This window comes from Artemia franciscana, chromosome 16 (genome assembly GCF_032884065.1).
Source record: "Artemia franciscana chromosome 16, ASM3288406v1, whole genome shotgun sequence".
In the NCBI taxonomy this organism is placed as follows: domain Eukaryota; kingdom Metazoa; phylum Arthropoda; class Branchiopoda; order Anostraca; family Artemiidae; genus Artemia; species Artemia franciscana.
In genome coordinates, this window is record NC_088878.1 from 753,592 (window position 1) to 781,288 (window position 27,697).

The 27,697-nt window shown below is 36.5% G+C and overlaps 2 protein-coding genes across 5 annotated transcripts in view; one reads left to right on the forward strand and one right to left on the reverse strand.

Annotated features, from left to right (window-relative positions):
• Window positions 1–12,701: 12,701 nt before the first annotated feature.
• LOC136036884 (uncharacterized) overlaps window positions 12,702–27,697 on the reverse strand; it is a 104,719-nt gene continuing 89,723 nt past the window's right edge. For 2 of the 3 annotated variants that reach the window (XR_010619802.1, XR_010619806.1), the window contains exons 3-4: window positions 22,193–22,360; window positions 12,702–13,254 (exon numbers count right to left, since the gene is read on the reverse strand). Coding sequence is in view for 1 of the 3 variants with exons in the window: in XM_065719230.1 (XP_065575302.1) it covers window positions 22,179–22,360 (182 nt within the window). In the remaining 2 variants the exon portion in view is untranslated. Of the gene's footprint in view, window positions 13,255–20,089; window positions 22,361–27,697 lie in introns of those variants that run through there. The other variant, XM_065719230.1, reaches the window with a different exon arrangement.
• The window catches only part of LOC136036882 (protein obstructor-E-like), a 76,914-nt gene continuing 76,617 nt past the window's right edge, over window positions 27,401–27,697 (forward strand). Inside the window, exon 1 of one of the 2 annotated variants that reach the window (XM_065719227.1) lies at window positions 27,401–27,526. In XM_065719227.1, coding sequence (XP_065575299.1) covers window positions 27,475–27,526 — 52 coding nt within the window. In that variant the 5' untranslated portion in view covers window positions 27,401–27,474. The remainder of the gene's footprint in view (window positions 27,527–27,697) is intronic. The other variant, XM_065719226.1, reaches the window with a different exon arrangement.

Below are 27,697 nucleotides of genomic sequence, written 5' to 3' on the forward strand. Positions count from 1 at the left end.
AGAAATGTTTGGTCGAACAACGGGACAATTTTTGGAAAAAACTCAGCAGGAGAGATCCGTAAAATTAGAGCTATGGCTGAAGTGGTCCGTTTGCCGAATCCGACCGCATAATTTTGAGTTATGAAATTAAGTTGTTGCACTACTTGTATGTTTGTTTTCCTCTTTGCATTTTATAGCCAAAATGTCAGTTTCTTTCATGTTTATCTCTTTCTTTTTCCTTCTTCTTTCTGTCTATCAGACTTTTTTTTTTCGTATTAAATAGTCACCTTAAATGAGCGTGAACAGATATGATGACGCTTTGAATGAATTTGAACAAAACCGGTTTATTCTTGGAAGCCAAGCTCGTGACACACTTGCGGGGGATGATGAATGCATCGATCATTTTTCGTTGAATTGTCGCCCCAGTAATTATGTGAATCCGAATGATCTTTATGAGTATTCAAAACCTGTGAGTGCAGATGAAAGAGCGATCGTGTTCTGGAATTGTCAAGGTCTAAGAACGGCATATTCTCCTTTATGCGAGATTTTAAGTTTACTGGATAAGAAACCGTGTATTGTAGGCCTATGTGAGACATTTGTTTCTAGCAAGTCACTGCCCTGGGATTTTTCTTTTCCGGGATATGTTTGCGAGCGAAGAGAACGGACAACCATGGAGCGGGGCGGTCTATGTATTTTGATAAATGAAGGTACCCAATATTGGGTTAGGGATGACCTCTCCCTGTGGCTGGAAGGTAGGATCGAAACACTTTTCATTGAAATAAAAAATGAAGGAAAAAAAAATGTGATTTTGGGGTTAATTTACAAAAATCCGTCATGTGATATTAGTTTTTTTATTGATGAGTTTGAATTGTTATTAGATAAAATTAACAATGAAAATAAAAATAAATTTATGATGGGAGATTTTAATATTGATTTACTAAAAAAACCGAATAGCTCAGATTTTGTTAATATGATGGTGTCACATGATAGTTTTCCTCTTGTAACTATTCCAACTCGGATTTCGCATCTTTCGGCCACCTTAATTGATAATTTCTTCGTTAATGGTGGATTACTTGAAAGATCCCAAGCAGATGTGATTGTGTCAGACGGGTCGGATCACCTTGTTTTAATAAGTAAAATAAAGCTGAATCAGTCAAAGGAAAATAAAAGGTGTGCAAGGGCATCGTTTTACCGTGAAATGAAAAGTAAAATCCTAAACAGTTTTGCAAATAAGATGGATGAAACGAATTTTTCGCGTGTAATAGAAGAAAAGTGTCCAAATGCAGCATATGACCTCTTCAGTGAGATAGTGACTAATGTAATGAATGAAACATGTCCCTTACGGAGAATCAACCCTAATAGAAATTTTGCTAAAAAACCATGGATAACAAAAGCCATTCTAGTTTCAATAAAGCAGAAAAACCAACTTTATGTGAATTATTTAAAAATCGTTCAAATGATAATTTTATAAAATTCAAAAAGTTTCGGAATATTTTAAATTCAGTAAAACGGAAAGCTCAGAAACTTCATTTCCAAAATGAATTTCATGAAAATCAAGGGAATATGAAAAATACATGGAAAACAATAAATAAACTTTTGGGTAATTTTCACAGTAGGGAGGAGGTGAGAGCCATGGAGACGACGGAAGGTCGTCTTACTGATTCTCAACAAATAGCTGAGTTTCTGTGTGATTATTTTGCAAATGAAGGAAAAAGACTTTGCGATAACCTCGCTTGCCCTTACAAGCTTATTGCCTTTCTTGGCAGGCGAATGGCGAATAGTGTTTGTTTTCTTTTCTTAATAAATGTATATCTAAATATCTAAATGCCCTGCCAATATCCAGGGATTGTTTCAGACATGTTCTTATTTCCCTCTTGGTCATTCCAGTTGCTATTATCCAGGCATTTCAGTTAGTTATTTTTTAGATGGATACTGAGCCTTGTCTAGATGTTGACATCCAATCCGATTCATGTGATACTGATGAGTCAGGAGAAGTTAGACGTGCAAGGCAAGAAAGGAAACCAGCTAAGACAAAAAGAAAGAATGAAACAAAAACCTCTAAAAAGTCTCTCAAACTTTACAATGCTGGTTGGGAAAAACTTGATCTTTTTCGCGGTTGGTTGAAACCGGTGTCATCTTCTAAAGAGAAAGCTTTCTGCGTTGTCTGCAAGAAAGAGCTTCTGTGTGGAAAGTCAGAGCTCACAAAACATGCCAAATACAAAAAGCACATTCAAAATTTTGAAGAATGGGACAAGGCATGCAGATCCAGCGGTAAACTTGATACAATGGATCAGAGCAGTTACCAAGTTCAAGAAACAGAAGCCCGCTTAGTGAGTTTTGTAGTGGAAAATAACCTGTCTTTGGTTCTGGTTTGGTTTCAACCAGATTTGGTTTCATTGGTCAAAACTCTACCTCCTAGGAGTGTTCTAGAAAATGTGAAGCTTGCAAAGCAAAAAGCAACTAATATGATGAGACAGGGACTAGCTGGGTATTACAAGGACATTCTCATCAGGAAACTAAGAACGACTGCCTTCTCCGTAATTATCGACGAAACTACTGACATTAGCACCACCAAACAGCTAGCTATTTGTGTAATTTTTTGCTCAGAAGACTTGAAATTGGAGGTCGATCTAGTCGACCTAGTTGCATGTGAAGATGAGTCGGCGAAAGGGATATACGAGACTGTGAAGCTTAGTTTGCAAAGACTGGAGGTGCCCATGACCAATCTGATAGGTTTCTGTGCTGACACCACCAATACGATGATGGGTAACACAAATTCAGTTTCCTCTATGTTCAAGAGAGATTTTCCCTGGATAGTCATTGTCAAATGTACTTGCCACATGAGTCACTTGTGCGCCTCATATGCGTGTAAAAAAACTCCCAAAAAGCTTGGAAGACCTCTGTAGAACGGTCTACTCACATTTTAGCATGATTGCTAAGCGAGGGAGAGCCCTAAAAGAATTTCAGGACTACTGCAATCTCAAACCACACAAGATCCTGTCACCAGGGCAAACTAGGTGGCTTTCTCTTGAAGGTTGTGTCAAAAGACTCCTTCAGCAGTGGAATGCCTTGAAGCTATATTTCACGAACGTGGTTTTTGAAGACCCAACCCATGGCCATGATAAGGTCTTGGAAACCCTACAGAACCCACTGATGAAGACGCTACTCGAGTTTGTGTCCTTCGCACTCGGCCTCGTTAATGAATTCAACTGCCTATTCCAGACCGAGGATGGGTTGTTTTATCGCATTAGACAGGAGGCAGAAGAGCTGGTAAGAACCTTTGCTAGTAGCTTCATGAACTTATCATACATAAGGACCTTTTCCAACATTCTAGAACTGGACGAAAAGAATGAACCTCAATACCTACCACTTCGTCAAGTGTACCTGGGGATGGAAGCTCATGACAGCATGGCTTTGTTGTCATGTGACCCATGTGTCAAGCAAACAGAGCTGGACTTGGTATACAGGGCTGCCCGTGATTTTTACGTCGAAGCCATAGCACAAATCAAGGCAAGGTTCAAATTCGAAGACGCTATTTTTGAGTTTACAAAAGTGTTGGACCCGAAAGTTGCAAGAGAGCTGAGTGTGCGAACTCTGTCTCCATATCTCGACAAATTTAGCATGCCGGGGTGGGACAAAGCAAAAATCGACGCAGAGTGGAGACGCCAGGCCATGATTGATCTTCCAGAAAAATCTGAGTCTTGGCATTTCGTCAGCAAAGGAGTACTGGGGATACATATTGAACCTGAAGAATGGTGCTGGGGACTTGCGCTTTGCCCACCTAAAACAGGTGATACAGTGGTTCTTGACCCTTCCATTCAGCAACGTTGTGGTCGAGAGGCTTTTCAGTGATTTGAAATAAACAGATCACCGCAACCGTTTGGGATAGTCAACAACAGCGGGTCTGTTACAGTGTAAATACGGAATGAAAAGAGTTGGCACTAGTGCCATATCCATGAAGTTGGATACCGAGATGCAAAAACGACTGAAAGCTGTAAAGGCAAGCGCTACCTCAAAAGAGGCAGCTGAACTCGTATCCCAGCCAGGTCCCAGTGCTAGTGTCTTTAATTAGAGCGTTTTTAATTGTCCTGAATCAAACTGAAACCATTACCTAATTTGTGATATATTTGATTAATAAAAACAAAATATAAACATGATATTTACTTTGACTGCGATGTGTAAGAGCATGCACATTTGAAGGTCATGTTCGATCGTTTGTCTATTTTCATCCTGTGCTTTCACCTTTCGGGCGAATGTGGCAAAATTTTTTGTATTGTTGGTTTAACAAACAAAAATAATGTTCTGTTCTTTGACTCTTGAACGAGAGGTTGAATTCTGCATTCGTTAGTATCCATGCTCAAGATAGGAGAATGCAAATTTTGGGATTTAGTTTTGAAGTTTTTTTTGTTAAAAAAATTATAGTGTTTGCATCTTCCAGTGCTTTTCAGTTCGTTCGGAGAGATTTTTATTTAAAACAATCGGGTGCTCAGACAGAAGCACACAGATGGACTTCGTGGACCAGGAAACCAGTAGCTAACTGTCGTGATTAGCATGAGAGGGATTTTTCAAAGGATTATTGTTTAACCAAAAAGGGATTTTTAGGGATTTTTCCTCTCTGATTCGGGATTTTCAAAAAAGAAAGTGGAAACACTGTCTGTAACATTCTGTGCGGACACAATGGATGATGAGGTGTGCTAAGGTCTCTGTCTGACCACAATAGATGCAATTCGGATCTTCTCCATAGAAACGAGAAAGATATGATCTTGTAGCTGCATGTTGTGACCTAAGTCGAAATGCAATTTTTCCTTCTTCTCTTGATAAACTTTCATATAACTTATTTTCGAATTTCCTTCTGGTCTTCTTTGTAATCAAAAGATTTCCAGAGATATTTCTATTTTCTTCAAAGCTAAACTGTTTTATCTGCTGTATTATGTCTTCTATCTGGAATACTATTGTTGGTGTCGTTGTTTGAATTATTTGCACGTCTGCACTGGCGGCCATTTTAGCTGCTAAATCAGCTTGTTCATTACCCTGGATTTTCACAAATAGCCTACCTGCAGTTTCTATTATTCCCTTAGAACCTCAAATCCAGTCTTGCCAACGCTTCGGAAGAGAAAGTATCGCAAAATGCCCTAAAATTGTACCACTGATCAAAAAATTGTACCATATCTATTTTTTTGCGTGTTGTGCTACGGGCAAGACGAAAAAAAATTTTTTCGCTACGCACAACTTGTGGACGATTGGAAAGTTACTTTACAATAAAGAGAACAAAGTATCAGATATCTTCTTTCAAAGATATTTGGGAGACCTTCTTTCCCCTGCAGAGACCATTTTGGTGTCACTCCTCCAAATAGCTGCTCACCTATTTTGTGCTTACCGTACAGATGGTTGTGCTGCTTGTAGTCCCCGAAGCCGCGCCGATAGTCGGCGGCCCGCCATCGAAAATAACTCAACGGGCCACCGCCGAAAACATGTCGGCGCGCCGCCGTGAGGTTCGGCGGCGGCGGTCCGCCGATGAATAACTATCGCCGATTTTCATTTAGTCCTATATAGCTTATCCAAGCGAGTATAGCTGTAACTACGGACGTTCTATTGTCTGTGCCATCTGTGGGCGATTTTCAGCGATTTTACGCTGAATTAAGCGATCAGTCACTGCCAAACGTTCGATATTAGCTCCACAACGCGTGAACAAGATCATTTTTATACGTGATAATTACAAGGTAGTCAAAGCTTTCAAAGGAATAATTTAAGCTTTTGCACTCAGCTACAATGGATCTTTTTTTCTTTTCTTTGTTATTATTAGATACATTCAGTATTAAAGGGTATTTGGTATTTGAACACAGATTCCAAACTCTCAATCTTATGAATATACACTCATATTTTCTAGTCTACCGCTTGCTGAGTTAAGCGTAAATCTCACGATCTAGAAACCTCCGTTAGTTTTTGCAAAGTCATGTTGTAAGGCGAATATTGTAGATCTAAGTAACCTATGTATAAAGACTGCCTAAACACTCGGACAAGATATGAAATAACTAGGTAACGATTTAAGAAAGAGAATTCAGGGCTTATAAATATTGTGAAAAACGCTAAGTATTTCTCTAAAGACAGTATTAAAAATTCCAAAAAAATTGAACAAGTTACTGAAAAATACCTTAAAAATTGCAATAACGCCGAAAAATAGGTGGCGCGCCGCCGATAGTTTTTCGGCTGCGCGCCGCCAGAAAATTTTTCGGTGCGCCGGCGGCGGGCCACCGCCGACATAAACTCTCTCCGCCGCCGCCGAATTTCGATTCAGCGCGGCTTCGGGGACTAGCTGCTTGACGCTATACTATGACCGCAAGAGGCCAACAACAGGCACTTAAATAAATGTTTAAAGAAAAACTTCAAACTCTAGAAGAGAAAACAAATCAAAACTACAATTTCCTCCGCTCGCTGCCTCATGACGCCCAGTTAAATTTTATTGTACCTCTTTGTACCAAATTTTGTAAAATGTCCAAGGAAATTTGTGATTGTACCAGAGTGTACCTTTAGAGGTGAAATGTACCAAAATGGTACAATTGTACCGCTGTTGGCAACCCAGCTTAAATCTTATAAAGGATTGTCATACGTTTTCTAATGTGATGAAAGTGATAACTGCAAAGCTTGGACATCAGAGATTAGGTTCTAACTAGATTTCTGTAAAAGGAATTACTGGATCGAGTTTCATATCACTAAATATAGTAATAAATGAGCGCGTTATAGCTTTCGCCAAGACATGCAGAAGGTCAGCGGCTTAATTTTCTATTAGGCAGGGGGCAACTGCCCCTCCCAGACCTCGGTTTGCCCCCAACCCCAGTTTAACCCTCCCTCGGCTAGAATTTAGTTTCTTCCAAAATTTTCTCAAAACTAAAATAAACCTGCATAATTCAAGGCAACTCTTCATATGTGGAATAAATCTGCCAAAGTTAATATGCATATTTTGTTTTGATTTTCTATGTACGGTGAGCCAAATTCAAACCAGCATCAGTTGATAAAGTGTTCAGAAATTAAATAAAAGAGTAGATTTTTCTAACTGAAAGTAAGGAGCAACATTGCAACTAAAAACAAACAGAAATTATTTCATATATGAAAGTGGTTTTCCTCTCCTCAACGCCTCACTCTTTGCGCTAAAGTTTGACTGTTTGTCCCAACTTTACTTTTTAAACAATCAAAAGAAACTTTAGCGTAAAGAGTGAGGTGTTGAGGAGGAACAATCCCTCTCATATACGGAGAAATTTCTGTTCATTTTAAGTTTTAATATCACTTTTTACTTTTATTAAAAAAAACTCGTTTTTAGTTAGTGATGGAAAGGAAATGTGGTCTTATCGTTATTTCAAAATCATGGATGTGTTTCGTTTGTTTTTATTGTTGTTTCCCCCGGGGATGATCATATCAGACCAAGGGTCCTGGAAGATTAGAAGAGGGCTCACATTTGGACAAAAACTAAAAGTTCAAGTGAAAAAACAAAATGAAGGGCAACTAGCCTCCTTCTCCTCTATTTTTTTCTCCTGAAGACATCCGAATGAAATTGTGAGATTGTCATTTGGCTCATATTAAAAATAAAAAAAAAACTTAAAAAAAACCATTAAATGCGAAATTAATATTTAATCCCACTTGATTTCTTGGTATGTCTCTGGGCAAAACTGTTATAATGGAAGCAAAGAGCAATATTAGACCCTAAACTTGTTCGTTACGCAAAGTTGCTAGTAATTTCAAAAATTCTTCCTATTCTAAATAAATGGCCCCCGTATTTCAGTAGCTGTTCTTAAAAAATTAAGACAAACAGTCATTTCTATTTGTTTTGAGCTTTAATGTTGCTCCTTATTTCAGTAAAAAAATATATTTTTTTAAATCTAATAAAAAAAAATATTTTTTAAAATCTAATTTGTGATTGTTTTTTAAATAATACCGATAAACCTGACTCACCCTCCATGAAATATACCCCCTCACGGAAAACTCCTTCTAGGGAATTTTATCCAATGTCAAGTGCACCCCCGTCAAATTTCTTCCAGAAAGTTCTATCCGGGCTGAAAATACCTTTCCCCATAAAAGTGCTTGAGGACGATTTAGGCTGAAAAATTCTTCTTAGCACTCTTTCATTTGGATAAGACTTTAATCTCTAATCGGTTTCTCGATAGCTCCAGAAATACCTTCTTCTGTGGAAATTGTTTCCCGTAAATCAAAACACGTGGAAAATAGCCCCCAGATAGTTCTCTCGCAACATCTTCAAATGTAAAACTTGGCAAAGAGAATATAAGACAATTAAAAATAATTTTGTATAGTAATTATGACATATCCTCCTCCCCGTCCAGCATTTCCCCTGAAAAATTAAAACCCTGGATATTCCCTCCCCAAAGAATCCTCCTATAGAAATACACCCGAGCACAAGCCCACCCCCCGAAAAAAAAATTGTGTACTTCCCAGTAACAAATACTATATGTAAACAAAGGGCACTTTCATGACTTACAGTCTCCTGACGAATTGTGGGGGGGAGCTATTTTAAACCTAAAGATATAGTTATTTGCTCTTTCAACAATACTGAATAAAATGACTGTTTCAAAATTTTGATCAGGTAACTTCTGGGGAAAACAGGCGTGTGAGGGGGATCAGCTGCCCTCCAATCTTTTTGGTCATTTGAAGAAGAAGAAGACGAAGAAGTTTATTCAATGCAATAAAATACAAAATGGAAATACAATACACTTATTCCCCTCAAAAGGCTCCATGGTCAGGGATACAAGTGAACTTTTAGTTTCTGTTTGAATTCATTCCCAATTTCAGAAGGGAAATTCATTTCCCTTCTATCTTCCAGGAGTATTATTTCAAAACGATCACCCCTGGAAACAAGAGCTAAGAGCTCATATGGCACTTGTGACGAGGCGTGAAGGAATAAGAGCCAAGAGTTCATATCGAATGAGCGTTAGCAAAATTCTAAGAATCAATGGATTGATTTAAAAGGAAAATCAGAGGCTTATTGCCGACCGGGATTTAAAATAAGAGCTCTGAGACACGAAGTCCTTCTAAATATCAAAATTCATTAAAATCCAATCACCCACTCCTAAGTTTAAAATACCTCAATTTTTTCTAGTTTTTCTTCTCCCTTCAGCCCCCAGATGGTCAAACTGGGGAAAACGACTTTATGAAGTCAATTTGTGCAGGTCCCTGACACGTTTACCAATTTTCATCGTCCTAGCACGTCCAAAAGCACCAAACTTACCAAAACACTGGACTCCCCTAACTCCCCAAAGAGAGCGGGTCCAGTCCGGGTTACGTCAATCATGTATCTACGACTTTTGCTTATTCTACCCACCAGGTTTCATCCCGCTGTCTCCACTCCTTCTCTCCTTCACACGAGTTCCTTCTAAATATCAAATTCCGTTAAGATCTGGTCACCCGTTTTTAAGTTAAAAATACCTCAATTTTTCTAATTTTTCTGATCTAAGGTCCCCCCCCCAACTCCCCCAAAGAGAGCGGATTCGTTCCAATTATATCAATCACGTATCTAGAACTTGTGCTTATTCTTCCCTTCAAGTTTCATCCCGATCTTTCCACTCTAAGCGTTTTCCAAGATTTCTGGTTTTCAAGATTTCAGTTTCCCCCTCCGATCCCCTATGTCCCCAGATCCGATCGAATTGAAAATGGAGCATCTGAGACATAAGTCTTTCTATATATCAAGTTTCGTTAAGATCCGATTGCCCGTTCGTAAGATAAATATACCTCTATTTTCATGTTTTCCCAGACTTCCGGTTTCCCCCTCAAACTCCTCCCAATGTCACCGGATCTCATCGGGATTTAGAATAAGAGCTCTGAAGCACAAGGTCCTTCTAAATATCAAATTTCAATAAGATCTGATCGCCGGTTCATAAGTTAAAAATACCTCATTTTTTTAATTTTTCAGAATCAACCTCCCCCCCCCACAACTCCCCGAAAGAGAGCAGATCCGTTCCAGTTATGTCAATCACGTATATAGGACTTGTGCTTGTTTTTCCCACCAAGTTTCATCCCGATCCCTCCACTCTAAGCGTTTTCAAAGATTTTAGGTTTCCCCCTCTAGCTCCCCTCAATGTCACCGGACCCGGACGGGATTTACAATAAGAGCTCTGAGACATGAGTTCCTTCTAAATATCAAAGTCCATTAAGATCTGGTCACCCGTTCTTAAGTTAAAAATACCTCAATTTTTCTAATTTTTCTGAATTACCCCCCCCCCCCCCCCTCCAACTCCCCCAAAGAGAACGGATCCGTTTCGATTTTGTTACGTATCTAAAACTTGTGCTTATTCTTTCCATCAAGTTTCATCCCGATCTCTCCACTCTAAGTGTTTCTGTATATCATTTTTCTATATATCAAATTTCATTAAGATCCAATCACCGATTCTTAAGATAAATATACCTCAATTTTCACGGTATCCCAGACTTTTGGTTTCCCCTTCCAACTCTCCCCAATGTCACCGGATCTGGTCGGCATTTGGAATAATAGCTCTGGAGCACAAGATCCTTACAAATAACAAATTTCATTAAGATCTGATTACCCGTTCGTAAGTTAAAAATCCTCATTTTTTCTAATTAGAAAAAATGATATAAGTAAACTGGTTTTGACAAGATCTATGCTAACACGGCTATATGAGCTGTATCTAAAAATAAGAGAAAAGGCATCACATTTAAGGGTCCATAAAGGGCCTAAAATTAAATTTGCGACGGAAATGTTATAACTAGGTTCAGGATGAAATTTTGATTAAAGAGTTAAGTTTGTATCTTGAATATCTGAATATTTTGTTAATATATATCTTTATCCACAATATTCTTCTTCTTCAAATTGCAAAATAAATCTTGTTTAATTTAAAGTTATAGACTTGATTGGTCACATCTCCCCATATATACGACGTAAAACCTTGAATTACCTATTTTTTTCCAAGACCACACTGCTCAATTCAACAACAGGCAGTATGGTCATGGAAGAAAAATAATTAATTTAAGGTATTACGTCGGAAATAACGGTTGACGTTCATTATTTATTACCGTTTCATCAATCAACATTGCTAATATTTAGCTTATCAAACGGTTCGTGGTAACGAACTGTAGTAAGGAGCGATCCGGCTCAATAGTTGCCGAAACTCCAAAAAATTGAATTTTGATACCAATAGTTACATCAAAAGAATCGCATCTTAATCCTGATTTTAAATATCTAAGTTTCATCAAGATCAGTTATACCCATCAGAAGTTACGAGCCTGAGAAAATTTGCCTCATTTTAGAAAATAGGGAGAAACACCCCCTAACAGTCATACAATCTTAACGAAAATCACACCATCAGATTCAGCGTACCAGAGAACCGTATTGTAGAATTTTCAAGCACCTATCTACAAAAATGTGGAATTTCGCATTTTTTGCCAGAAGACACATCACGGATGCGTGTTTATTTTTTTTTTTTTTGTTTTTTTTTTTTTTTCCCAGGGGTGATCGCATCGACTGAGTGGTCCTAGAATGTCACGAGAGGGCTCATTCTAACGGAAATTAAAGTTCTAGTGCCCTTTTTAAGTGATCAAAAAGATTGGAGGGTACCTAGGCCCCCTCCCACGATAATTTTTTCCCAAAAGTCACCGGATCAAAATTCTGAAATAGCCATTTTATTCACCATAGTCGAAAAACCTAATAAATATGTCTTTAGGGACGACTTAATCCCCCACAGTCCCCATGGGAGGGGCTGCAAGTTACAAACTTTGACCTGTGTTTACATATACTAATGGTTACTGGGAAGTGTACAGACGTTTTCAGGGGGATTGTTTTGGTTTAGGGGGGAGGGGTTACATGGGAGGATATTTCCATGGAGAAACTACTCATGGGGGAAGAGAATTTCAATGAAGGGGGCGCAGGATTTTCTAGCATTATTTGAAAAAACAATGAAAAAATAAATATGAAAAGTTTTTTCTACTGAAAGTAAGGAGCAGCATAAGAAATTAGCATAATTAGGAGCAGCTAAGAAAGTAACGAACAAAAATTATTACGCATATGAGGGGTTTACCTCCTCGTTATACCTAGCTCTTTACGCTCAAGTATTTTTAGTAATTTCAACTATTTATTCTACGGCCTTTGTGATTCAGAGGTCATTCTTAAGGAATTGGGACAAAATTTAAGCTTTAGTGTTAAGAGCGAGGTATCGACGAGGGTTCAACCCTCATATACGCAATAAAAACATACGAATATAGAAGTTGGTTACGTAAGTTAGTTCGTAAGTTACGTATATTTTTTACAAATGAAAACGTTAGTAAAGAAATTAAAAGTTCTAGTTGCTTTTTTAAATAATCAAAAAATTGTAGGGCACTAGGCCTCCTCCCTCGCTCCTTTTTCTCAAATCTTCCGATTAATTGCAACTAATTAATATGCAAATTTCATTTTAATTATTTATGTGCGGAGAGCCAAGATCAAAACATGCATTAATTCAAAAACGTCCAGAAATTAAATAAAAAAAAAGTTTTTTTAAATGAAAGTAAGGAGCAACATTAAAACTTAAAACGAACAGAAATTACTCCGTATATGAAAGGGGCTTTTCCTCCTCAACGCCTCGCTCTTTACGCTAAAGTTTCTTACTGTTTTAAAAATAGAGTTAAGAGAAAGAGTCAAACTTTAGCGTAAAGAGCGGGGCGTTGAGGAGGAAAAGCTCCTTTCATATACGGAGTAATTTCTGTTCGTTTTAAGTTTTAATGTTGCTCCTTACTTTCATTTAAAAAAAACTTGTTTATTTATTTAATTGTATATAAAGACTACATTCGTAAAAGGGCGCCAATCCACAAAATCATCGACATAGTCATTGAATATTTTACATTATAGGACCAATAGCAACAAGTTTAGGACTAAAGAATTTAAAGAATACATTTGAAAACCTTATAAAATTCTGTTCATAAGCTTTTGGTTCAATCAGCAGCTTATAAAGGGGGTACTTCCCTTCTCGTAAAATAAACCGTAAAGGTTTCATCCGTAATTTTCCTTAAATTCTTCGAGATTTTCTCTATTTTTAAAATTTTCCTCTCTTTGAAATCTTGGATTGTCCTTCCCTGCCCAAAAGTCTTACACACGAAGCTCATAAGCAGGCCTGGATTTTACCGATAGACCCACTAGGACCGGGCCTAGGGGTGCACAATTCCAGGGCACATAGTGAATTATCTCGTGAGCTCTTTTTTTTAACCAAAATTGAACTGATCTGATATATCGTCGATGTGGCAGGTGCATTCTTCCGCCGCGCTGCCTCTTCACAGAAAAGTAATATTCTGAAAAAAAAACAATACAGAAATTCCATAGCCACTTATAAAATGTCAGATGTCCCTCAAGAGTGGCAGCTGATGGTTAGTTCTCACCTCTCTCTTTCATTACTTTTGACTCATCCGTTGCGGTCTGTTCAGTGCTTCCACTATCTTTGAATTTTCGGAGATTTCGCTGGAAATCTCGCAAAAACGGAGTGGCAAAAACGCTTGCACCTAGAAGCGTCAGAATTTAAAATCCGACCCTATTGATAAGGTGTCATAATATTTAACTAACGATTTACGGATATTTTGGTTATTACGCGTTATGTGTAACAAATGTGACTTCATAACAAATTTATTACAGTGTAGATCTTAGAATTGGAAGTTTCCACTCCTAACATACCAGTGCTAGCTGCTAGTTCTAAGTTATAGAAGGCTAAAAATTTGTTCGGAATAAAAGCAAAAGGATCCCCTAATGTCGAGCTTTGAGATTTTCCCGCAACATTTTCGAGCTTGTCCGCGAAAATTGTTAGATGGGGTTAAAGTTTTTAAGTTTTTCGTCTCTTTTTTTTTTAGTAAAGACAAAAAATACGCTTTTCAAAATCTGTTCGGAGGAGGCAATTTTGATGTTTTTTTGATTTTTCAAATGACAATAAAAAAACAAGGTAAGTTTTTAAATCTGGCAGAGAGGAGCAAGAAAATCTAGAGAGGTAAATTTTGAGAGTAAACTCACACAATTGAATCGATGATCAACTGTTTGTAAAACTATTGAAAATAATAACCTACTTCTCAATACGGTCAGTAACTCCTAAGGCATCCAAAACAACTTGTATTTTTCTATTTGCTGATTGTCATAATCAAAGTAAAACATGTCACTAAAAGGTACTATGGGTGCAAACAAGATTCAGCGAATGACACAATTACATTTTATTTGTAGTAATTCTCAAAAAAGTAATAAAAAAGACTGAGAAATGAATTATTGATCATTTCAGCCAGATAAAAAAATGGCTTTGGGAAAGTATGTGTTACAAATTAATAACTGTATGGACATGAGGTTAACCGGCTCCACCCTGGAAGACCAAAAACCTACAGACAGGGGTTCCAATTGGGGGAGAGGAACGGGGTTATTACTCCCCTATATTGCCAAAACCCCACTTAGTAATTGTATGATGTAGCACCGACCACTCAAGTTGTTCATCCATTGACGCATTGCAGAACCCTTTTTGTTTGTTTCTTTCTTTCTGCTTAGTGTGAGACAAGACAAAGAGAAGTGACAGAATAGATGGGAAATGTATAGTCTGGACTATATATCTTCACATTAGGGGGAGGATGGAGGTAATTTATTTTGACTTTGGGAAATTAGAAAACAATTCTTACTTCATAATATGCAGAATAAATGTACTAACACATCATGCATCCATACCCACTATACTCTCCCCCCCCCCACCCGAATATGCAAATATATGACCCAAATTTGTTTTTAATGTATTATATTTGTATCATACTTAGATATATTTCATTAAAATTGACCGTGAGAAACAGGTTCTACTTAGATGAAGAATGTTAGATCGTCGCTATATCATGCAAGTGCCCTTGTTTTAATTAGATTTTTTAACATAAAATAAAACAAGACTGAAGCTTCGCCCTATATTTTGAATAATTTTTTTATTATTATTGATTTTTTTATATTATTGAATAATGATCTTTATTAAAAATAGTAGAAAAGATACTTACTCCCAATATATTTTATAAGATAACTCCCAATACAAGAGACACTCCCAGAAAGTTTCAACTTGATCCCCCAAGCTTCTGCCAAGACATATTGTCTTTTTATTTACCTCGTTACTGAACTGTGAATAGCTCCTAGATCACATAACAGCTTAGAGTGCGAAAACGCTTTGGCCGGAGATAAAAAATACATTCACTGCCACCCCACGACGCAAACCTTAAGTCTCCCTGCCACTCTCCCTTCCTTCACCTACTTTATCTACAAATCCATACTTAATTTCCGTCCGCATCTCAACTATGCTTGTCCAGTTTGGCACCGTGGTATATTCCGTGAAGAATCGGAAAAAATTGAATGTATCCAAAAAATAAACCTTACGAATAATTCTCAAAAAAGGCAAGATGCCTTGCACTCTGTTTCCAAAAAAGCTAGGTTGGAAACCCTTGAGCACCGGAAGGTATGGTGTGCCTCCATTTTGCAAAATAAATACAATAACAAGCCCTCCCACAAAAAAACGTCACTCCCCGTCTAAAGGAAGTTTCCCCAAACTTCAATCCACGTCTAGATCACTGCTGCCTCGAGGTGTCTCTGAACCAGTTCCCATTTTGTCCCCCACTCACTGCTTTACCTTCAGATATGAAAAGAAACTTGTCCCCCTTCATTACAGAAAAAAAATGAACAAAATATCCCCCTAGTTTCTCCTTTTTTATTGGATGGTGATGCTGCCCAGGTTTTTGCATTTTCTCGCTTGTTTTACCCCCACCCCTCTCATTCAGTGTCCATTTTAAATTTTTTATACGTATTTTTCTGTCTCTTCTTTTTAGTTTCTGGGTTTATTCACTGGTTTTGCCAACCCCTCTTTTAAGTTTCTCATTGAATTTTTTAACTTGTATTTATTCATTTAATTTTATTGATCTATTTTAACCATTTTTTTTCTTTTCAATCTTTTTTTCACATTTTACATTTAAATTATTGAATTTCTTTTATTTTCATTTTGATTTCTTTTTCGTAGTTGTTTTGGCATTCTTCGCCAGTGTTCCAGTTTGTTATGTCGTTTAATGATATTTTTGACTCCGAAGTGTGAATTCGGCCCTTCAGGGCTTGTGATAGTTGTTTTTTAAATAAATTTCTTTTCTATTTTCTTTTCATCATCTGAATTTTGCCCTGATATTGGGTGTGGTATTTTGATAGTCCGGATGTATTTTGTGTCTTTTAATTTAGCTCTACCCTACCAAGCTGAGTCGCAATTCAACTTCCGATCGCCACTCTCCTGCAAAACCCTCTTTAAGTTACAAGCACCACAACATACTCCCACAATATTGCAGATACGCTCATTTGATAGCCTGGTCACACATGGTGTCATTTGATTTACATTAATAGACTTACAAAAATTGTAAGTCTCCTGAGAGTTTATACTACAAAATATGCTAGTAGAACAGAAATTAAAGCTGTTTAGTCACTATGTTGTTTTTCACATGGCTTAAAGTGTTGGTTTCAAAGATACCAGGGGCTTCGTTCGGGGGGGGGGGGTAAAGTTGTTTTATGGTTTTTATTAGTTAAAATGGCAATTAATATAAAACAGTTCGTGGTAACGAACTGTAAGTAAGGAGCGACCCGACTCAATAGTAACCAAACTCTAAAACACGGAATTTTGATACCTATAGATACATCAAAAGAATCGTATTTTAATGCTGATTTTAAATATATAAGTTTCATCAAGTTTAGTCCTACCCATCGAGTTACGAGCCTGGGAAAATTTGCCCTATTTTTGAAAAAAAAAGAAAAACACCCCCTTAAAATTCATAGAATCTTGATATAATCACACCATCAGATTCAGCATATCAGAGAACTTTAGAGGTTTCAAGCTTCTATCTGCAAAAATTTGGAATTTTATATTGCTTGCCAGAAGAAAGATCACGGATGCGTATTAATTTGTTTATCTTTTTTTGTTATTTTTTTCCCCGTGTGATCGTATCGATCCAGTGGTCCTAGAAAGTCGCGGGAGGGCTCATCCTAACGGAAATTAAAAGTTCTAGTGCCCTTTTAAAGTGACCAAAAATTGGAGGGCAACTAGGCCCCCTCCCACGCCCATCTGTTTCCTAAAGTCACCAGATCAAAATTTGGAGATTGCCATTTTGTTCAACATAGTCGAAAAATATAATAATTATGTCTTTGAGAACGACTTAGACCTGAAAGTAAGGAGCAACATAAAATTTTAGCGTAGAGAGTTCTGTGTTGCTGAGAGGGCGAATCCCTCTCGGCAATATCAAAAAATAGAATACGAATACAGAAGAAAGTTTCTTAAACCACGTTGGCCAGCCAAAACACAAAGAAAAAAAGATCAAAAATTGGATATTTAAAGGCCAAATGAAAATACTGAAGAAAACACAGAAAGTGGATATTTCGATAGAACAACCGCCTCTCTTCTTCAGCTTGAACAAAATGATATAATCAAGAAAAAAGCAAAACCAAAAAACAAGTGCGGATAGTACAACAAAACCAATGAAGAATTGTCACGGAATAATATCTATTCGTTTTAAGTTTTAATGTCACCCCTTACTTTTAGTTAAAAAACTTGTTTTTTTAATTTAATTATAGTGACGAAAATACGTTCCAAGTGTCGAAAATTCTTGTCTGATGTAGTGGAATACCAGACCAACCAAAAATGTTCCTTGATCCGAATTCAAATGTAGATATGGGCTTCTATTATGATATTCATTTCATTTGATAATATCTTGTAGTAACCTTGTAAAAATTTTCGACAGACAGCAACAGGACCTGTCGAAATATAGGTGACTCTGTCGAAACATCACTGAACATGTAAAAGAAATGAGAATCGATTGGTGTCGAAATTCAAAGTCCTCTGACGAAAATATAGTTATCGAATTTACGAGTACTTTCTTAGCAACGAGAGACGTTGATGATTATTATTTGTAATAATATTTCACACACAAAAAAACATTTTTTAATAGTAGTTTTACTGATTTGATGCTAGATTTTTCCATCACCCGGGGAAATGCCGCTTGACCTCTTGCTATGTTAATATTTTTAAGTATTTGACTTGGTTGATCACTACACTCTAATTCATTCATCACTGAATATTTTCATTTATCACTGAATTTGAAGTACACCCTCTCTTAGTAAATTGTATACATGTTTTCTTTCAAAGAGATCCCAAGCTGTAAAATACAAAATATTCTCTCTGAACCCCTCCCTAATTAGCGAGGCACTTTTATCCTACCCAATTCCACTCAAAATACTAATGAAACATGTTAACTCCTCGATGTCACAAACTACTAATAATATTTCAAAAATTCTGGACTTTCCAGACAAAGGATAGTCCAAACTAAAAATTTTTAAAGTGAATTAACTGGTAGATTAACTTTGAAATCGCCAAATGATGACAACACTTTAACTGTGAACAACAAAGAAATCTTTGCTGGACGGTTAAAGATGAGAGAAATAGGCCATTCCAGATAGCGTTTATGAAGAGACCTATATAACACGATTACACTCCATATGATGATCCAACTTCATCCTTATATTTAGGCAATTTTCCAGTTTTTTGCTTACGCTATCTGAATAGTATTTTATACATTTACACACTTAAAAAAGTTGAAGAGAAACGAAGAAATAAAGTAAAAAAGATAGGCATGTCGAATCCACCAGGATCCGCCAACAAGCATTCCCAAAGTATTTCGACAGGTGTCGAATAGGGTTCTGACTTACGTCGAAAACAGGTAGCTTTGTTGTTCTGTCGGATTTGTAGGTAAAAACGCTCCAATTTAAGAAAATTGGAGTTTTGTACCTTTTTCTGATAAAACTTCAAACTTCTAATCAAACAGTTAAATTCGTAGATGTTTTTTCCTACATACTGAAATACTTTTCAAACCAAAAGTCTTTAAATTAAGCCTTCTGGAATAGAAAAAGTGGTGTTTTATAAAAACTGTCGAATCATCGCTACCTTTACCCTATCCGAATATTGACCCCTCTTGCCCCCAAATAAAAATGCTTGAGCTACAGCCCAGAGGGATACTATATTTTAAAGAATACTAGCTGTTGGGGTGGCGCTTCGCGCCACCCCAACACCTAGTTGGTGGGGGCGCTTCGCGCCCCCCCCAAGCCCCCCCGCGCGCGTAAGTCGTTACGCGTCATATTAGTTACGCGCCATTGTAGTTGTGTCCCTATGTTCTTTGCTGTCCCATTGTCTGTGCATATAAATAGATTGTCAGGTTTACCGACTCTTGAACATGCAACATATAATGGTCCATGGGAAAACAATCCGTATTCAGATCTATACCTCATGATTCTAATGATTGCCCTTGAGCTTTGTTGATGGTGATTGCTAATCGACCATTCCCTGAGTCGCCATCGTCATTTATATATCCCCCTGTGCACCCCGGCGTCCCCTTTGTAGTTATGTCCCTCTGTCTCGGTCGTCATTTATATTCCCTGTGTCCCGGTCGTCATTTGTGTCCCGGTGTTCCAGTCTGTGATTTCTCTTTGAGTGTCCCGGGCGTCATTTATATTCCTTGTGTCCCGGTGTCCCGGTCGTCATTTATATCCCCCTGTGCCCCCCGGCGTCCCCATTGTAGTTGTGTCCCTGTGTCCCGGTCGTCATTTATATTCCCTGTGTCCCGGTCGTCATTTGTATCCCGGTGTCCCGGTCTGTATGTACATTCGTTTTTTAGTTTTGTTTTTCTCCTTTATTTTTTTCCTTTTTTCTTTGCCTTTTTTTAGTTTTTTCAGTTTTTTTTAGTTTTTAGTTTTTTACCCTTTTTTAGTTTTTTTTAGTTTTTTAGCTTTTTTAGTTTTTTTTCTTTTTAGTTTTTTTGTAGTTTTTACCTTTTTTAGTTTTTTTTCTTCTTTTGTATTAGTGTGAAATAATTCAGACGTCATATGCGGACAAACACGACGTCACTCGACAGACAGACAGACAGACATAACCCACAAACAACTTATTTTTATATATATTTATTCATATTTTTTTAGTTTTCTTTTTCTCTTTTATTTTTCAGTTTTTTCCTTTTTTTTTAGTTTTTTTCTTTTTTAGTTTTTAGTTTTTTTTAGTTTTTTACCTTTTTTTAGTTTTTTTTAGTTTTTTTAGTTTTTTAGCTTTTTTAGTTTTTTTATTAGTTTTTATTTTTTTTGTAGTTTTTGCCTTTTTTTATTTTTTTCAGTTTTTTTTAGTTATTAGATTTTTACCTTTTTTTAGTTTTTTTTTAGTTTTTTAGCTTTTTTAGTTTTTTTTTCTTTTTAGTTTTTTTTGTAGTTTTTACCTTTTTTAGTTTTTTTCTTCTTTTGTATTAGTGTGAAATAATTCAGACGTCATATGCGAACAAACATGACGTCACCTGATCCATCCACAGATCCACACACAGACAACTTATTTTTATATATATAGATTCTATTCTGTTGCAACTTACTGGAGGCCATTACATGGATCAACTCTGTCTAATAAAGCAAAAAAAGTCGTTGTTTATAAGAGCTGTTTACTCTGAAGGATCTGCATAGAGCAAGTCGTGGGAATACATTATGGGCAACCACACCAATACTAATCAAAATTCTAATATACAGAATTTTGATCAGAATTTTTGATACTAATCAAAATTCTAATATATAGAATTTTTTAAACAATAAGTGTATCAAAACAATTTTCATTTCATGCTGATTTTAAAAATGGTAAAATCATTAACGTTGAACTGGCCAATAAAAAGCTACCAATATAGTAAATTTATACAGTTTCCGAGAAAAGGGGAAACATCCCTCAAATACTGGAGTTAACTAGAAAAAAAATATTTGAAGTAAGTATAAAATATGGTTAATTGTCTTGTTTCGGGAGCTTTTGAGAGTGAGCCCAAGCCCAAACAACCCTTCATACCCGCCTACCCTTCTTACATAATAAAGAAAGCAAGCTTAATTGGAAAACGAATTGTGGTCAGTGCGGGTAGGGGGAGGCCTAACGAAAGAATTTAGTTTTTTGGGAGGTTAATGTTTTCACCTTCATTTTTGGATCCCTTCGCGAGTTGTAGAAACATTTCTTAAGTCAAATTAGTCTTTTTAACTGCATTATTACTACCGATGTGCAAGTTGAAGGTATTTTTCCGGATGGGAGGATTTTACCCGATAAAGTTTCTCTTGTAAAAAATCGGTTTAGAATCGAGCCTTATAGAATTTTTAGTCTCATATCATGGCCCATTAGGTACTAAATTACGTTTTTTACCACCTCCTTTTTAAATCTAGTTCTATAAATCTGTCGAAACATAAAATTTCAAAAATCAATTAACAAATTAGATTTTCCGTAATTTTTTAATTCCTTTAAAAACTACTCATAGCTTTCACTCCAACTACCGAACAATTCCTGGATATACTCATATAAATAAATTTGTATTTTGCTTCTTTTTGAAATGAAAAGCAAATTCTGCTTTTTCTGTCAATAAGATCTGTACCAATTTGGTGTCCTATTGTGCAACCACTATGCCAATCACGCATTGTACTTCCGGCTGAAGGCGAACAAAAAGATCGGTACCCTTGCAACGAAGACCATGTTCAGCATGCAAAATAGTTTTCATTTGATGTTCTCTATTCTGCATAAAGGATATTAATTTAGTACCCTTATAAGTTTATCTCAATTTAATTAGATGTCGAGAAAACATATTAGGAGAAAAGTGTGTTGGAAGACGACAGACTCTGGCCTTACCTAAAGAGACATATAAGGAACCAATCGGACACAGGGGATCAAACAAATTTTTAATATGATCATGGACACATAGTCATTGAATCATTATTGGACAAGTTTAAGATTAAAGAATTTAAAGAATATATTTGAAACCCTTATAAAATTCTTTTTATTAGCTATTGGTTCAATCAACAACTTATAAAATATGTCGTAGGGATGCTTCCATTCACCAAAAACAAAATAATCTTTCAAGATTTCACCCGTAATTTCCTTTAATTCTTCTCGATTTTTTCTATTCTTGTAACTTATTTTCTTAAAATCTTGGGTCGCCCTCACATACAGAGAAGTTTTACACACGGAGTTGATAAGCAGGCCTGGATTTACTAATAGACACGGACCTGGGGGTGCACAATGCCTGGGGGCGTAATAAATTATCACTGAGTTTCTTTTTCGTAACAAAAGCTAGACTGATATGTTTTACCGTCGATACACCAGGTGTACTCCGCCCCCACGCTGACTATGTAATTTTAAAACAACATAGGAATTCTATGGCCACTTACAAAGCGTCAGGTGTCTCCCAGGAATGGCAGCTGAGAGTTTGCTACCACCTCTCTCATTCATTACTTTTGGCTCATCAGTTGCGTTCTGTTCAGTGTTTCCACTATCCCTGTATTTTCGGGGATTTTCCCGAAAATATTGCAGAAACGAAGCGGCAAAAACACTCGGACCTAGAAGTGTCAAAGCTTGAAATTATGTCATTTTTAAATAAGGTCATTACACGTCATGTGCAATAGGCCTACATGTGACTCTATAACAAATGTTTTGCAGCATAGAATTTAAAATTGGGATTTTCCACTCTTAATAGAGCCATGTTAGATCTAAATTATAGAAGGCTAAAGAGTTGTTCGTAATAAAACAAAAAACAAATCCTAATGCTTTGAGATTTCCAGCGAAATTTACGGACTTGCCTCGACCATCTGAAATTAATATCTCAATGGGTACTTGTGTATCATCTGGTAAACACCCGAGAAGTTTTCTCTGTTAGATGAATGAAAACCGGGTTTATCTGTCTGAATTAGGAGACAATTAGTTTACGCTCAGCGGAAAACAAGTAACAGAATACAGTGGACTTAGTTGGGTTATATATTTGCACATTAGAGGGCGGGGGGTAAAGTGTTTGGACAGCGTGAAGTTTGAAGACGATTCTTCCTTCATATTATGCAAAATAATTGTAGCTAGCACATTTTGCATGCAGACTCGCTATACTTTACCCCCGCCCCCTATTTAATGTGAAAATACATACCCCAATTTATTTCTAATGTATTATGTTTTCATCTTATTTTGATATGTTTCATTAGGATTAAACTAACTTTACTTTTCGAATGTGTACTATGCGCCTAAACATGGGAACATCCATGTCACAAGGTATTCTCATAGATGACAATGTCCTTCACGCAGCATACTAGTCTAATTAAAATGAAATACCGAAGAATTTTTTATATGTTTTAGAGGTATTTATGTATTATACCGCCAACAATCAAGAAGTGAAGTTAGGTTAATCCTAATGAAAATACCAAAACATGAGGAAAACATAATATATTAGAAAAATTGGGCTACATTTTTGCACATTAGGGGGAGGTCGGGTAACATAACACCATACCCCCACCCCTTAATGGGCAAATACATAGTCCAAACTATATAAAACTCACTGTATTTTGTCACCCGTCACTTGTTTTCCACTATGCGTAAGCTAATTGTTTCTTATTACAGACGGACAAAACCGGTTTGTTCTCGGGTTTTACATAGCGTAAACTTGAGTGTTGGCGGTATAGTATATAAGTACCGTTTCAGAATCTCAAATACACTTTTCGCGAGTCGATTGTGAAAATGTTCATTGTTTAGAACATTCGTATTTCCTTCACTCCATCAGTCAAGCTGATCTTTAATCCATTGACAGCCACTCATGCTGTCTGGAATGCTCTGCCCGAGTCGCCTAAAACCTGCAGAACAATTTGACACATTGTCTCAGGAACCAGTCTGAAATGGTTCTAGGCGTTTATCCTCCCCCAAAAAATACCCCCATGGATCCCCCACCCTGTGGATCCCCCCAGAAAATACCCCCTGTGGAAAATACCCCTTCTTGGGAAATACCCCCCACCACCACCAGAAAATATCCTCCCAGAAAATAATCCCATAGAAAAAAAAACCCCTGAGTCTTTGTTAGTATGCTATTTTCATTTTTTACTGTGTTCTTGTTTCAGGTCCTGGAGTCTTCTGGGGGTACATAAGACAATATTATTCACAATTAAATATTCAAACAAAGAATACATGGTGCTAATCCCCCAATGGCTTCTAGGCCTGTGAAAGAGGGGGAATATATCCGTTTCAATTAAGCACTAAATCAAAAGAAAGAAAAACAAATTATATAGATTTAAAGCATCATTTAACAAAAAATAATAATAATAAAATGAATACGTTCAATAAAATACAATAAATTGACTAAAATCAGTGAAACAAAAACGAAAAAAAAGAAGAAATGAAAACAAAGCAATACCCTCCCTCTCCATAAAAAAATTACGTGGAAAACAAATATTTTGTAAAGTCTGACAGTACCAAACGAGTTGCCAGGGACGTAAACAGATTTTTTTGGCAGGGGGAGGGTACAGTAATCTTTTTATGGGGGGGGGGGTACTAAAAAACTTTTAAAAATGCATCAAAAATTGGTTCATATTCATTTTTGTTACGTTTTTACGAGTCGGACAAATATTTTTTTAGGGTTGCTGGGCGGCCATATCCTTCCCAGATACGGCCGTGCGAGTAGCAATTTCGAGCCGAGTCAGGAAGGTTCTGGACGATGGAGTACGCGGAATGTGAATGTTGTGAAAGCTACGGAGCTGATAATTCGACTGATCAGATACAAAGGATGAAGTTTATGTTAATGTAGCAAAAATTTTGTTTTAAGGAATATTTGTTACGTTTTTACGAGTTGGACCAAATCTAGGGGGTTTGATCCAAACCCCCCTCCCCCGCTTAGATTCAGCTTCTTCTGTAGGCGATTTCTTATTTCCTTAGATGGAATAAAAAATTGTATAAAATAAAATATCCGGTGGGAGAGCAAAGGATTTGTCTTCAGAGGCTTTAAATAACAGGGACAGCAAAACTGAAATCGTATTTACTCAGCCATGTATATGTATATAAAGTCATGTATATCTATTTACACCTATATATATCTTAAAAGCTTAAGAAAACTGGGAGTTCAATTTTTAATGAAAACACATCAATATCAAGTCATAAGGTTTTTGGCAGTAATAGGCATAAGAAAAAAAAAACGTGGGTTAGAAAAATAAGAAAAAACCAAGTGGAGGCGAACAAGCTTAGGATGGTGTAACTTCTCTCAAAAAATCGTCGTCCAACTTAACTGATTAGTTTTGCTCATTTATTGTCATGATACAATGTTGCAACACTAATAAAATCAGGTACTGCCTTAAATACTGTGTAATAAAGATAATGCCCAAATCTTCTTTGACTGTATTTAGCGTTAAATAAGACCAGGAACGTACGGAAGAAGAAGCCTTGGGACCAGGGCTACCTAAACCCTAATTTTTAAAAAGTCTCTTAGGACATTTCATTCATATTTTCAAAAAAGTTTATTCCTCCCCTTAAAGTTTTCTTATTATTGGAACCCACCCCTCCCGCCCAAAAAAATACTGGATGAGTTAATGACGTATGTGCACGAAAATCCTGTTTATCAAAGATATATGCCGATACAAATCTTTTTTGATTGACTATTAAATATAAAAAAAAAACAAGTTTTTTTAACTGAAGGTAAGGAGTTACATTAAAAATTAAAAGAAACAGAAATTATTCCATATATGAAAGGGACTGTCCCCTCCTCAACGCCCCGCTCTGTACGCTAAAGTTTTGTTTTAAAAAGTATAGTTGTGAAAGAGAGTCAAACCTTAGCGTAAAGAGCGGGGCGTTAAGGAGGGGACAGTCCCTTTCATATACGGAATAATTTCTGTTCCTTTCAATTTTTAATGTCACTCCTTACCTTAAATAATTATAACGAAACTATTAAAACGAATAATTAAAAAGAAACTTGCACATTAATTTTACTTTGTTTGGCTAAATGGTTTGTATCAGGCGATTTTGATAAAAAAAGGGGCGGGCTAATGGGCCTAGTTGCCCTCCATTTTTTTGGTTACTTAAAAGATCACTAGAACTTTTAATTTTATTTACGAACGTTTTTATTAGTAATAAATATACCTAACTTACAAATTAACTTACGTAACAAACTTCTATATGCATATTTTTTAATTACGTATATGACGAGTATATGATTTCTCTTTGTTTTTTTTAAATAGTGCAGGAAAATCCAGCACCCCCCTCATGCAAATTCTCTTCCCCCATGATAAACTCCTCCATGGAAAGATATTCCCACGTAACCCCCCCCCATCAGAAAAAATTACTCCTGAAGATGTCTGTATACTTCCCAATAACCAATACCATATGTAAACAATGGGTAAAGTTCATAACTTACTGCCCTTCCCCCGGGGACTGTGGGGGATTAAGTTGTCCTCAAGGATATAGTTATTAGATTTTTTGACTATGTTGAACAAAACGGCTATCTCAAAATATTGATCCGGTGACTTTGGGAAAAAATGAGCGTGGGAGGGGGCCTATTTTCCCTCCAATTTATTGGTCACTTAAAAAGGGCACTTGTACTTTTAACTTTCGTTCGAATGAGCCCTCTCGCGACATTCTAGGACCACTGGTTTGATACGATCACCCCTAGGGGAAAAAAACATACAAAACAAATAAACGCATCCATGATCATTGTTCTGCCGAAAAATACAAAATTTCCATATTTTGCAGGGAGGAGCTTGAAACCTCTACAGCAGAGTTCTCTGATATGATAAATCTGACGTTGTGATTCTCATTAGTATTCTATGACTTTTAAGGGGCGTTTCTACCTTTTTTCTAAAATACGGGAAATTTTCTCTGGCTTGTAAGTTTTGATGGGTAAGACTAAACTTTAATGAAACTTATATATTTAAAATCAGCACAAAAATCCAATTCTTTTTATGTATCTATTAGTATCAAAAATCTGTTTTTTAGAGTTTTGGCTAATTTTGAGCCATGTCGCTCCTTACTTACAGCTCGCTTCCGCGAACTGTTTGACTACTAAATATGATTGTAAATTCAGAATTATAAAAAGAAGTTTTAATTGGTTCTCATTAATTAAAATAGGAAAAAATTATGTGTAAAGGCTTGATGGAAATTTATAAGTAAATACGAAATTAACACAGACTCTCCGACAAATGTTTTTCCCCACTGACATATTCTTATTTTTACTATTCTTATTAGATTTTTAATTAATTTGATTTTACTGTAGTGCTTACGAGTTATTGCCACCACTACCACGAAATGCTAGCTATGACGGCGTACTAACCAGCTGTTTTAATTATCACAGTCTTTTTTCTCTTTTTATTTTCTGAAAAGTAGCGAAAGGAATTATTAAGTCATTTTTGAAGAATTATGGTAAGCTAAAATTTTGTATTGCTAAACAAACGATATCTTTGACTAATGACATTACTTGAAGAACTTTCATACAAAAAACTATTATGGTACTGTAAATCAGATTTAAAATTTCCAGGAATTCAATCTGAAGCTTTATGCCTCTTCCGCTTTCTGAACTGTTACTTGAAGCACCCTTAAGATTATAATCACCCTTGAGATCGAAATCAAAAGTTTCTGATTTACACCTCTGTTCTTTTTCTTTTAATCGTTAGTTTTGAAGTACTAAAAGTTTAGTTACGTTCTTGGAGTCAAAAGGGTTAGGATGGTGTTATTTTTACTACTACAGTTTAGCCTTTGGTACTTATGCTATGCAGGTATGGTATTAATTTGTACATGTAAAGGCAACATGGTACTAAAGAAGCTATTAGTATATGTATCTACCTGCACTTTGTTTATTGAGGTGTATTACATGGATTGGTGTGTATTATTATTTAAGAATTAACGACGCTTCTTGACTACTATGGTCCTTGCGTCGGCCCTGCAGC